Raw genomic sequence first — 14,015 nt, 5'->3', positions numbered from 1 at the left:
CTCTCTCTCTCCCTCCCTCCCTCCCTCCCTCCCTCCTGCCAAGTTCCAGGTCAGTCCACATCCACCATGGTCAGTGGCTGGCCAACTGCACATGCAATAGTTGTTTGCAAGCTGGATTGGATAATGCCTGTAAGCCACTGCCTAGCTCCACTTCTTAAAAGGTAACTCATGGTTTGCTCATTTAGTCTCCAATATTTCATATCATTTTATTAGGACAATCTGGCATCTAATATAGAATCCTAAAAACCTTAAGAAGATATAACACTTAAAAATGCTAGCAGTGTCTATAACTGAGAGAGAGAGAGAGAGAGAGAGAGAGAGAGGATAGAACATATAACTAGAAATGTTTTTCTAGGTTGGACTGAAAATAACTTTTGTTTTTCTTTCATTTTGGCTCATTTGGGAAATTAATGAATGGAAAGAAAAAATTAGCTTTAACCAAACAATTCTAAAGAATTTCAAAACTTCAAAACTTAAAGTTTATGAATAGATTTGACTCATTTAGCACCACAAGTTATCAAAATATTAATAGTCAATTTTCCACTTAAACTGTTGAGCTGTTCAGAATTCTTCACATCAAAACTCTAAAAAAAATGCTCTGCCACAAAAGCAAATCATTTAATATGCTAAAATTAAATCAATTTTCACTACTGAATATTACCATTAGGACAGATATTAAATAGAAATGCTCTTATGGAAGGGCTTCCATTTCTCAACCAGAATAATACTAATAATAATAATAATGAGTTCTTCCTCTGTGTGACTTTTGCACTTTTGTAAAATTGTACCTTCATATCCTGCACTATCACATTGTACTGCCATTTTTTGCTTACAGATCTCTTTTTCTAGGTGTTCCCTGAGTAAAGGGACTAGAAGAGTATGGACACTGGGGGCTCACAGAACTAGGTTCTATTCCAAGTTCAACTCCTTACTGAGTTTGCAAGGGCAAGTTATCTATATTCTCTAAAGGTTGAGTGTTTCATCTAGAGATCATAATAAATACTTGTCTCATAGGGCTGTTGGAGATTAAATGCAATAATATGTGTAAAATTATGTGTCCCGAATAGAGCAAGATTGATAGTGAAGATGAAGCCTTTATATCCCCCTCCCCAATGCCTAGCACAATTCAACACTTTTTTTTTTAATTGACTTGAACTTCCCCACACTGTCTGCCTTATGAAGACTTACATTTCTTAGAGGAGATGATATTTGAGCAAAATCTACTATGATGCCTTTACCTAATCACTGCTTGGAGACCCCATAGTGCTTTGTGCATGCCTCTATTTGCTCTTGTCCCACCAGCCTATCATACTTGTTCATGCTGCCTCTGAAGCTTGCAGCTTGCTACATGAGGAACAATAAAATCAGTCTTTCAGAAAACAGTGAGCTACTTTTTAATTTGCGTTTCTAGAATCAGGCACAAGGTAAGACAACATTAACTGTTTATCCCTGGGCCAAGCTGAAGGCACCCATGATCACTAACTAAACCCAAAGGGAGCATGTGCATTCCAAAGGAAGGAGACCAGGGTTCAGACCAGATCCTCTCTTTTCTTTTTTTTTTAATATGTTTCAGAGAAAGGAAGGGGGAGGGAAAGAGAGAAATATCAACGATGAGAGAGAATCATCAATAGGCTGCCTCCGTACACTCCCTATTGGGGATTGAGCCCACAACCCGGGCATGTGCCCTGACCAGGAATTGAACCGTGACCTCCAGGTTCAAGAGTCAATGCTCAAACACTGAGTCACCCTGGCCTGGCCATACCCAGATCCTTTCCTAACCTTCAAGGCTCCACTCAAATCCCGCCCCAACACGAAGCACTTATCCTAAGGATACTGTAAATTAAACACAGACATTCTTGGTTGAGGGGTGTAGTACTGTCTCCTCAGACACCCTGTGAGCTCTGTGAAGAAGGGATTAACTAATTATAAATTATTTCACACAGAACAAGGATATATAATAGACAGGAAACAAATATTTGATTGCTTAATCTAGTTCTGCTTTCCAATGTGCTCAGAGTACTGCTGCAGAATTATCTAATTAATCCTAACCTGCTGAGAAGAAAGGCATACTGGATCTGCAAAGACTGAAGCCAAGTTCCAGCACCCTCCGTGCATGGTGTGAATGAGCAAAGGGTGTTCCTGCCCACCCTCAACGGTGCCTCTCTTTGGCCAGCTCTCAATTTTTTGAACTAATGGCTTAGCACACAAAAATTAGCATTTTACACAAACCAAAAACGAATGGCCAACCAAGTCTTCATGGCATTGTTAACCAACAGTAAACTCTATTTGGAGTTACAGTTCCTCTAATTACATGGACTGTGAAGTGGTCCCAAGTCTCCCGGAAAGAGGATGATGGGATCTACTATCTCCCCTGTGATAAACCTGCACGGAAATAATTAGATCCTGTGCAACTGAGAGCTAACTATTCTCATTAAGAATAGCTACAGCCTGACGTTTTCAAAGAGTACTAGCTAGACACCTCTTTCCTTCACACATTCTTCTCTTCTCCCTTTTTCATAGTAAGGATTTTCAGGGATAAGAATAATAATAATAAGCCTCCACACTCATATATTTTTTAACTCTTCAAATAGGCATCATACCTATTTGATACTTGCAGTCACCCTCAAGGCAGTTAGAGAAGATAAGATAGACCATCTCACTTTACATTAGCACAAAGGATCAGAGTGGCTGGTCCAAGGTCCCCACCAATGAACAGCAGCAGGGGGATCACATCCCAACCCTTCCTCCCCATCCTAGGTGTCATTTCACCACACGCATACCTCCGACACACTGCAGGGTCGGTTCCAGACCACAGCATTAAAGCAAAGGTAGCAATAAAGCAAGTCAGGTTAAATTTTTGGTTTCCCGGTGCATATAAGAATTCTTCATTCTCTACTGTAGTCTTTTAAGTGTGCAAAAATATTATGCCTAATAAAAACAATGTACAGGACTGAATTAAAAATATTTATTGCTAAAAAGTGCTAACCATCATCTGAGCCTTCCATGCGTCATATTCCTTTTCCTGGTAGAGGATTTTACATTTAATTTATTTTAAAAAACAACAACAACAATGCAGTATCTGCAAAGCGCAATAACAAAGTGCAATACAATGAAGTGTGCCTGTGCACTGCTGACCAATAGGCTTCAGTGTTGTTCCTCAGAACCTTCCTACACCCTGGCCGGCAAGACCTGCGGCAAGAAACTACTCCTAAGGAGAGCGCGCTGGGTTTCTTCAGAAAAGACGAGGTGTCCCTGCAAAAAAGCGCTGCCGTTCAAATCCCTGGTCTTAACCAATGTGTTTCGCCATATTGAAGGCAGGTTTCCAACCAAAATGGTTGACTGGGAGCCAAATGTGGTGTTCTAAACTTTGTTCATGCTGTCAGTGTGACATATGAAAGAAATATGAATAAAGTGACAAGATGCAAACAAAGCTAGTGACTGGTGTGAGCTACACAGACAGGGTGTTAGCCCCACATGCACTGCAACTGGGTCAAGTTAACACCTCTTCTCCCCCTGCATATGTGGTGTGGGAAAGCTATTCATAAGATGTTTTTAAATATTTAGGACCAAATAAATCAATATTGTTGGGAAACACGAACTCTGACCAGAACTCGTTTACTCGCCCTAGTCCCATGTGAACAACACAACCAAGAATATCAGGATGATCCAAGACCAGGATGCCACAGATGTTCAGCAGTCCCGCCCAGAATGCCCACCAGGCCTGCTTTCAGCTCCACACTGGCCAGAGACCCGGCGGGGACAGTACGATGGCAGGAGCTCCAAAGAGTGACTTTGTGGATAGTACTTAGTACCAGTGTAACAGAAATGGGCCTTCCAGACATTACCTGACTCTGCAGCTCACTTTGCTGCTTCAGGCGGAGATTTTCAGGTGTATCTGCCACAGTAGTGAAGGACTGCTTCGGGTAGTGTCTGCGGAGACATTTTTTTAAAGAACATAATTAAAATACTATGACACCAAACAATGCTTTCACACCCAATGTTTCATGCTTCCCTCTGTCCCGATGGGAAGAGGTGCCGCTCCTCTTAGCTAAGGTCATCTCTGTATAATGATTCTGGATCCCACCCCCTCCTCCATTCTCAGGACCCTCTATCACCCATTTATTCCTATTATCTCCCCAAATTTCAGCCTCGGCTTCTCTATGCTCTTAACTACTTGCCATCAGCAACCAAGTATGCTCATTCTGGATCCCACCCCCTCCTCCATTCTCAGGACCCCCTATCACCCATTTATTCCTACTATCTCCCCAAATTTCAGCCTCAGCTTCTCTATGCCCCCTCCCTGGCCCCTCTCCTTGGTGATGTCCATCCTGTGGTCTCTCAAAAGTCCACTCTATGGCTCACTGTTTCAAACTACTTGCCATCAGCTCTTAACTACTTGCCATCAGCAACCAGGTATGCTCAAGGCTCTCCTACCTTTTACTGTCCCTCCATCCACCCCCACATACCATTCTAGCATGTGATGGCTAGAATCTATTCTCGCCTTCAACCAAACTTCGTTAAAAATAAGCCTCAACTCACCGTCCCTGCTCATCTCCTCTCCATCTCTCTCCCCAACTCTATGCATTCTGGCTTCTAGCTTCTGTTTCCAGAAGTTTCTCTGGTCACAGTTATAATGACTTCCTGTGGACACACCCAACAGACATCTTTTGGTCTTCCTCTTGTGTGGCTTTCCCTCCATCTGAAATGTCCTTTCGTGATTTTTATGTTACCACACACTCCTGACCTGGCTTCTCCCCATCTAGCTGTTCCTTCTCTGTCTCCTGTGGGCTTCTTTTTGTTGATCTCATTCGTTCCCACAGTTTTGGGCACCCCCTCTATAAGTGCTAATTACTCCCTTCAGATCCAATGGCATTTCCACTCGTGTATATCCCATGCCCACCACAAAACCAACCAGTCTGAAACGCAACTGTCCATCTTCCCACCCCACCCCAAGTCTTCCCCTGTATTCTCTCTTTCATTTATTAGTGCCCAAACACCCAAGCCGGAAACCTGAAGTAATCTTGACTCCTCACACATCCTATCAGTCAGTCACCAAGTCTATGGCTTCTATCTCCGAAATATGGCTCAATTACATTAACCTTTCTCCACCTCCACTGCATTTTTTTTTCATTATGGGCCACATTTACCTTCAGGTAACTACAACACTTGCCAATCTTGCCCTTCCAATCTGAAATGCCAGAACAAATGTTCCAAAATGTCTATCTGATTACATTATCCCTCTGGGTAACGCCTTTCACTGGCTCCCCATTGATCTGAGAATAAAGCCCAGCATCCTATCTTCCCCCATGATCAGGCCTCTGCAGACTTCAGACCCACCGTGCTCTGGCCATGGAGTTCACCCTTCTCTTTCCCACCTCCTTCCCCATATGCTGTTCCCCTGCCGTGAAACACTTATTCTCTCCCACCGCCTACCTGGCACACTCCTCCTTATCACGTAGGTCTCACCTTAGATCAGCAGTTCTCAACCTGTGGGTTGCGACCCCTTTGGGGGTCGAATGACCCTTTCACAAGGGTCGCCTGAGACCATCGGAAAACAACACATATATAATTACATATTGTTTTTGTGATTAATCACTATGCTTTAATTATGTTCAATTTGTAACAATGAAATTGGGGGTCACCACAACATGAGGAACTGTATTAAAGGGTCGCGGCATTAGGAAGGTTGAGAACCACTGCCTTAGATGCACTTGCTTCAGGAAGCCTTCCTGGTCCTTCCAAGATGCCTGGAATGTGCTTTCTTTCCCATTATACTCCTTAGCATATCCATCTGTACGTTCCTGCTGACACGTCTCTGTCTCACAACACAAGGAGAGTTCTGCGGCAGCAAGAACAGGCTGTCCTGCCCTTTGTCAGAACACACTCAGCACCTACCAAGTGTCTGGCTCATAGTATGACTTCAATAAATATTTAGGAAAAGAAGAAAAGAGAGAGGGAGGGAGGAAGCGTAGGGGGAGATGGGGAGATAACCATCAGCCAAAACCTGAGAGCACAGGTCAGGCTACAGCAAAGCTTCACCATGTCCTATCATATATGTAACACACATGGGCGCACACGCAAACACACAGGCCCTCCTGCTGGTGAAGTGAGGGCACTAACTGCCCGGTGCGGGTAAGGACACAACACTGATTCATGGCTGCCTCCCCCCACGCCCAGCTGGTACTCAGGGTCCCTCAGCTGCTGCGGCTCCATCACCACAAAAGCTGTGGAACTCAAGGCTGTTCTTCAAGGAGCCCCCTCCCTGGCCCCTCTCCTTGGTGATGTCCACCCTGTGGCCTCTCAAAAGTCCACTCTATGTCTCACTGTTTCAAACTCTGCTCTCCCAGTAGAAGGTTCTCTTCAGCATCCCTGATCCTGGCTTCCTATGAGAAGGTTCATGGAGTAACCGTTTGTCAATGCAAATAAACTCTGAACAACCTACCGAAAGTACACTAGCACTTCTGAAACAAGAACTAAACCTATTTTGCAGCCCTGTGGAGTCAGATGTGTGGTAGGAAAACGTACACGAATGCCTCATTTTGCCAGTGTTCTTCAGTAATGAAATGTCCTGCAAAAGTATACTTTCCAGATAACTGAAGTTAAAACCCCATAACTTACTGGAAGCACTTTAACTATTTTAATTAACATCCTTCAAAAAGCTTTACATAATTTTTCTGCCTTCTCAGAGCATAAACCAACCCAATTTGAATTTTATGACTCCTCGGGGTCATCTTAATAGATACGATCAGATGGTGATAGAAAGCAGCAGGGCTTTCAGAGTTCACAGGGCGGGGACGGCCTGAAGCGTACGTGATCACTGCGCTTCTCTAACTGTGGGACCGTCAAGAGATCATTTCTCACACACAGCCCTCTGCCATTCACATCTTCTTTTCTTTTGCTTTCTTTCTTCTAACCCAGACACTACTAGATAGTCAAGTTTGTTTCAAATGTTGGCAAAAACTAGAGCAGGTCTCTCCCTGAAGTCATAGACTCTGTGTCAGCCACACCCTGGGGGCTACTTCTGAGCTGTGCTGCACGCATGAAGCTGGACAGACAATGTCAGTATGTTCTGTAACATTTGCAAGTCAATGTCGGAAAGCTGAGTGTTACCGGACTTTCAAGTGTAGCAACTGTATACGGCTCTACTTTAAAGCTAAAATAATAGAAGCACTTTTAAAAAAATACATTCTGTAAAATAAAGTTTCACAGAGATTTTCAAGGGTCCACGACTGTTTCAATTTAAGAATTCACATATGTCTTTTAACTACTTTAAAGATTGCAATTAAAATCTACTTTCAAATTTGTTACAGAAAGTTTAGCCCATTGAAACCCTGCTGGACTGACTTGCAAGTTAGTCTGGAGGCAGACTTTGGAGGGACAACCTACTCCTGCCATTTATGTTTAATTAAAAAGTCTGTTTAAATTTTAAACAGAGACGGAAAAGTGAATGGGGAGGGGGAAGGGATATAATTTGCAACTGCTTTCTTGTGAGTACATGAATTTCCTTCCACACCAGGAAAAAATCATTCTATTTTGATGCTAGGGAAACCTCACTTACCACCCCTCCCTCTCATTTGGAAGTATCATTCCCATGAAAATAATCTAATTATTCTCATCGTTTGACATTACAATGAGAAAACCGATCGATCTGAACTTACAAAGTACATGCATATAAATAAAACACCACTTTTATATGCTATATATTGGCATTTAATACTAAGTTCTATTTGGAACGAGGTTTGCACTAAAAAAGAAAAATTTGAAACCTCCTGCTGCCTTTTAGAAGACACTCTGCTGTCCTGTGGCCAAAGCAGCAAACTTACTGACCTGCTGAGCAATTCCACTGAGAACGATAAACAGACAGCAACGCTTTGCACTTCTTTCCAATATGCTTTTCGATTCTAAAATTCAATGATTTTGTAATAGTGGGTTCACCCACATATAACGTAACTTCTCCAAAGAGGCAAAACAGAAAGAAATTATTGAAATTTTTATCTGGAAGAAAGCGTTCAGTTTAGTATCAATAACCAAAATAATAAATGCTGAGGGAAAGAAGGAATTCATATTCGAAACTACTAGGAGTCATAAGCACTATTAAAACCTGAGGCTTTGGAGATCCAAGTTATCTTCAGAGCTAGCGAAATTCAAGAGAATAAGATGTTGAAAAAAAATGCCTACCAGTCAAGGGAGAGTGGAATGGTCCCATGAATCAGAAACATAAAACTCAGAAGTAAGTGTGATTACAGAAATGGCAGCACACACTGCGTTAGCTTAAATAACATAATATCTGGAGAAACCTAATTAATTTTGCCAAACTGGATATAACTGAAAATCCTGGGTTTCTTACCATGATGCCCATGTAGTAATCTCTGTCTAGTTCAACAATATTCCGCTCTAAAGTCGTAGTCCCAACCCCCTCTCACCCACTACCTCACCTGCAAAAGAAACCCAGACACAGAAATAAACTGAGGTGCCAGTGGTCCCTCGTGGGATTGATACCTGGTTATTATTCAACAGAAAAAGAGTAAAAGGGGGACCAAAACATACAGGCATGCCATTTACACAGCTTTGCCAAAAATACTGCATTTAACATTCTCCAAGTCTATTCCCAGCTGACTGATGGGGGAAGGGAATGGACAAAGGCAGAGTAGACGCATGCCCAGTAGAGGTCTGAGTGACATGGGAATGTAAGTGCCCATCAATCACACCTGGAAACAGGTAATTGGCAGGGATGGGTATGGCCACTGCACGTGCATGAAACCTGAATATGTTAACTTCCAGACCAGGGGTGGGGAATCTTTTTCTGCCAAGGGCCACTTGTATATTTACTAGTATAACATCATTCGCGGGCCATACAAAATTATCAACTTAAAAATTAGCCTGCTATTATTTGGTTAAACATTTAATTAACTCACCCCTAATGCCTTGGCAGGGCCAGACCAAATGATTTCCTGGGCTTTATACTGTGGGATGTTCCCCATCCCTGTCTGAACAAAGAAATGAGCTCTCTCTCACCCGCCAGCCCTCCTGGGACTCCTGCTGCAGGGGCTGCGCTCCCTCGCGCCCGCATGGCGGAATGGCGCAGGGCCATGTTGGGTTCCACACAGGGACTAATGACTGTAGTCTGGCCTGAATGCTGAGCCACTCCCACTGCAACATGGAACAGAGACTCTTGATGCTGGCCCTGTTTCTGACTCTGCTGAACTCCCAGCTGTGCCTTTTCCAGGACTGGCTTAAGGTGCAGGGGACTTTGGAACCCGGGAAATGTAACTTTATGCAAATAAAGCCTTCTTCCACATTCCATCCTCCCATGGGGGCCTTCTGAAAATGCTTCTTTCAGGGGCACCCCAAGAACTTCGCTACTGCAAACGACAGGGGAGTTTCTTCCTCCTGCATCAGGATATAGGAATAGAGAAGCAAAGCATTTAAAAACTATAAATGCTACTATATAGATGCTACCATGCAGTTCATTCTAACTCTTTCCAAATACTATATTTAAGTGGTTGTAGGTTTTCCTAAAATAAATATTTTGAATAGAAATCTTAAGGAAAGAAGATTTCTTCACCAAGCCTGGATGAAGGACATCTCTCATTATTTTTTAAAAAAAAAATATTTTATTGATTTTAGAGAGGAGGGAGGGGGAGAGAGAGATAGAAACATCAATGATGAGAGAGAATAATTGATTGGCTGCCTCCTGGAGCCCGCAAACTAGGCATGTGCCCTTGGCCGGAATGGTACCTGGGGCCCTTCAGTCCGCAGGCTGACGCTCTATCCATTGAGCCAAACCAGCCAAGGCCATATCTCGTTCTTTAAAGAATGTAGAACAGAAGGCATGGGGGCATGAGAAATGGGTGTTCAAAGAGAACCAGGAAAAACATCTTTTAAAAAAACATACAGGAGAGAAGCAAGATGGCGGCGATATAGGCAGACGCGTCCCAGGTCTTGTCCCGGAACAAACGGAGTAAGCAGCTGAAACTAATAACACCCACAATACAGCAGTAAGGGGAACCAATACGGCCTGCCTTAAAATCAGGACTGTGGCTTACAACACGGAGGAACAGTGTATCAGAGGGAAATTCAACATTCTCCTGAATTCCGGGCGTGCCAAAAAGAAGAGTAGAAGATCTGAAGCACCTGCATTACTGCACATTTTTATTTTTATTTTTTTTAATTACTTTTTCACCTTTTAACTAAGAAAACATTGTTTTTCTTTTTTTTTTTTCCCATCACCTGATTTTACCCTTTCAACTACTACATTTTTATTTTTAACTAGTTTTATTACCGCTACCATTTTACCATTTTTTAAAGTGTCATTTTCTTTTCTTTTATTTTTTTTATTTTTTTATTTTGGGACTAATGTCCTCCATTCTATTTTCATCGTTCCTTTAGCAACATTTTTCTCTACCTCAATTTGCCTCTGTGCTAAACCCTCTTCCCCACTTTTTCCCTTTTGTTGTCCTGTTTCTCTTACCCTACTCCAGGTTTAGATCTTCCCTATTCTTTTTACCCCCTGTCAAAATTTCACCCTACTTATATACCCTATGTCCAATCCCCTGCTCTAAATCCTTATACACCTTTCCCTTATCTTCCTTCACTATCCAAATTTTTTTCTTCTTCTTCTTCTTTTCTCTCTCTATTGTTTATTGTTGTTTGCTCGATTGACGAGTATATTGGGGTTTTTTTTAGGATCGTTTGTGGGGTTAGTCTGCTTATTCTTTTTATTTTTCTCCCCCCGCCCCCCGGTTATTTCTGTGCTTCTGTTTTCCCTTGCGTCGCTTGATATTATTGGTTGTTTGTAGTTTGTATTCATCTCCAGGAATCTGCTGCTGTAAATTGTTGGTATTAGTGGCGGTTCTATAGGAGTTTTCCCCTCATATAAATAGTCTCTTCCCCTCTTATACTTCACTCTCTTTTCTCTCTTACTTTTTTTTTTCTTTTTCCTCTTCTTTTTTCCCCTCCCTTTTTCCAATTTTATTTTTGCACTCCTTTTTTTTTCTTTTTTCTTTCTTTCTTTTTTCTCTTCTACCTTTTTCTCTTCTTTCTTCCTTATCTCCTAACTCTCTTAGCTCGGGTGGCCACCTTTATTTGGGGTTATTGATATCGTAAATACATTCGTGTTCAGTGCCTGGTACGTTGTGCCTTGTTGTGTTGTATTTTGTGCCTTTAAATCAACGCAGCAGATTCAAGCAACAGCGGCCTCCTGATCTCCACACGCTCTGTCTGGGGAACAGTTACTGTGTGTGAAGCCTCCCTCCACCTGCCAGAAGAGCCACCACAGCTGTGAACAGCACCCACCAGAGGCCCTGCTATCAACGGAGGAGCCACTGCTACCACAACCGCCCAAGGAGCAACCACAGCCCGAGGAGCCACTGCCACCCAGGGAGCAGCCACTGAACGACTCAACAACTAGATATGTCAGTGAGATCAAACATGGGTAGACAAAGAAACCCCCAAATGAAAGAAAAGGAGGACTCGCCAGAAAAGCAGCTAAGTGAGACAGAGGCATGCAACATGACGGAAAAAGAATTCAGAATAAGGGTCCTAGAGTACATGCACCGGTCGGAGGAAAAAATCAATACCATATGCAAGAAGCTAGAAGAATCAGATGAAAAATTCAATACCATATGCAAGAAGCTAGAAGAATCAGATGAAAAATTCAATACCATATGCAAGAAGCTAGAAGAATCAGATGAAAAATTCAATACCATATGCAAGAAGCTAGAAGAATCAGATGAAAAATTCAATACCATATGCAAGAAGCTAGAAGAATCAGATGAAAAATTCAATACCATATGCAAGAAGCTAGAAGAAACAGATGAAAAAATCAACAACTTAAGTAAGGCCCAAGAAGAAATGAAGAGTGATATAGCTGCCATAAAAAACTCCATTGAAAGTATCAACAGTAGACTAGGAGAAGCGGAGGACCGAATTAGTGAATTAGAAGACAAGGAAGCAAAACACACCCAAACTATACTGCAAATGGAGAAAAAAATTAAAAGACAGGAGGAGAGCCTAAGGGAGCTTTGGGACAACATGAAACGAAACAACATACGAATAATAGGGGTGCCAGAACAACAGAAAGATGAACATGGATTAGAAAACCTATTCGAAGAAATAATATCAGAAAACTTCCCTGAGGTGGGGAAGAAAAAAGTCACACAAGCCCAGAGAGTCCCAAACAAGGTGAATCCGAAAAGACCCACACCAAGACACATCATAATTACCATGGCAAATGTTCAGGACAAAGAGAGAATCTTACAGGCTGCAAGAGAGAGACGGAAAGTTACATACAAGGGATCTCCCATTAGATTATCAAATGATTTCTCAACAGAAACACATCAGGCCAGAAAAGAATGGACAGAAATCTACAAAGTGATGCAAAGCAAAGGACTGAATCCAAGAATACTCTATCCAGCAAGGCTATCATTCAAAATTGAAGGGGAAATAAGAAGCTTCACAGACAAAAAAAGGCTAAGGGAGTTTATCACCACCAAGCCAGCCATGCAAGAAATGCTAAAGGGACTGGTGTAAAAAGAAGAAATAACAAGCTCAGAAAGAAAACAGCCACACACACAAAAAAAGAAATGGCTACAAACAAGTACCTTTCAATAATAACTTTAAATGTAAACGGACTAAATGCTCCAACCAAAAGACATCGAGTGGCTGAATGGATAAAAAAACATGACCCATACATCTGCTGTCTACAAGAGACCCACCTCATTAGAAGGGACTCACACAGACTGAAAGTGAAGGGATGGAAAAATATCTTTCACGCAAATGGAAAGGAAAAGAAAGCTGGGGTAGCAATACTTATATCGGACAAAATACATCTCAAAGTGAAGGCCATAACCAGAGATAAGGAAGGCCACTTCATAATACTAAAGGGATCAATACAACAAGAAGATATAACCCTGGTAAACATATATGCACCCAATGCAGGAGCACCCAAATTCATAAAAAAACTCCTGGAAGATATCAAAGGAGAGATCGACAACAATACAATCATAGTAGGGGACTTTAATACACCACTGACACCACTGGATAAGCCCGCTAGACAAACAATCAGCAAAGAAACAGCAATCCTAAATGACTCACTAGATCAGATGGACTTAATTGACATCTTCAGAACACTTCACCCCAAAGCCATGGAATATACATTCCTCTCAGGTGCTCATGGGACATATTCAAAAATAGACCACATATTGGGTCACAAGCAAAGTCTCCACAAATTCAAGAAGATTGAAATCATAAAAAGCTTCTTCTCAGACCACGATGGCATAATGTTAGAAATAAACTACAATAAAAACAACCCAAAATACTCAAACACTTGGAAGCTGAATAGCATGTTATTAAATATTGATTGGGTTACCAATGAGATCAAAGAAGAAATTAAAAACATCCTGGACACTAATGACAATGAAAACACAACAATCCAAAACCTATGGGACACAATGAAAGCAGTCCTGAGAGGGAAGTTTATAGCTCTACAGGCCTATCTCAAAAAACAAGAAAAAATGGTAGTAAATCATCTAACTCTTCAACTCAAAGAATTAGAAAGAGAGCAACAAGAAAACCCCAGAGTGAGCAGAAGGAAGGAGATAATAAAGATTAGAGCAGAAATAAATGACATAGAGACCAAAAAAACAATACAGAAAATCAATGAAACCAAGAGCTGGTTCTTTGAAAGGATAAACAAGATTGACAAACCTCTAGCCAGGCTCACCAAGAAGCAAAGAGAGAGGACCCAAATAAACCAAATCAGAAACGATAGAGGCGAAATAACAACAGACCCCACAGAAATACAAATGATTGTTAAACAATACTATGGACAGCTCTACTCCAACAAACTAGACAACCTGGAGGAAATGGACAAATTCCTAGGAAAGTACAACATTCCAAAACTCAATCAGGAAGAATCTAAAAATCTCAATAGGCCAATAACTATGGAAGAAATTGAAGCAGTCATCAAAAAGCTCCCAGCAAACAAAAGCCCAGGACCAGATGGCTTCTCAGGG

General features: G+C 41.8%; 1 protein-coding gene across 1 annotated transcript in view; it reads right to left on the bottom strand.

The window, feature by feature from the left end:
• Positions 1-14,015, bottom strand: part of LOC102259804 (LIM zinc-binding domain-containing Nebulette-like) — a 159,067-nt gene that overhangs the window by 3,917 nt on the left and 141,135 nt on the right. The window contains exons 2-3 of the mRNA XM_014539378.1: positions 3,846-3,930; positions 1,239-1,344 (exon numbers count right to left, since the gene is read on the bottom strand). Of these exons, the coding sequence (XP_014394864.1) occupies positions 1,243-1,344; positions 3,846-3,930 (187 nt within the window). The 3' untranslated portion in view covers positions 1,239-1,242. The remainder of the gene's footprint in view (positions 1-1,238; positions 1,345-3,845; positions 3,931-14,015) is intronic.

Source organism: Myotis brandtii, unplaced genomic scaffold (genome assembly GCF_000412655.1).
Source record: "Myotis brandtii unplaced genomic scaffold, ASM41265v1 scaffold215, whole genome shotgun sequence".
Lineage (NCBI taxonomy): Eukaryota > Metazoa > Chordata > Mammalia > Chiroptera > Vespertilionidae > Myotis > Myotis brandtii.
This window is presented reverse-complemented; position numbering and strand designations above follow the sequence as displayed.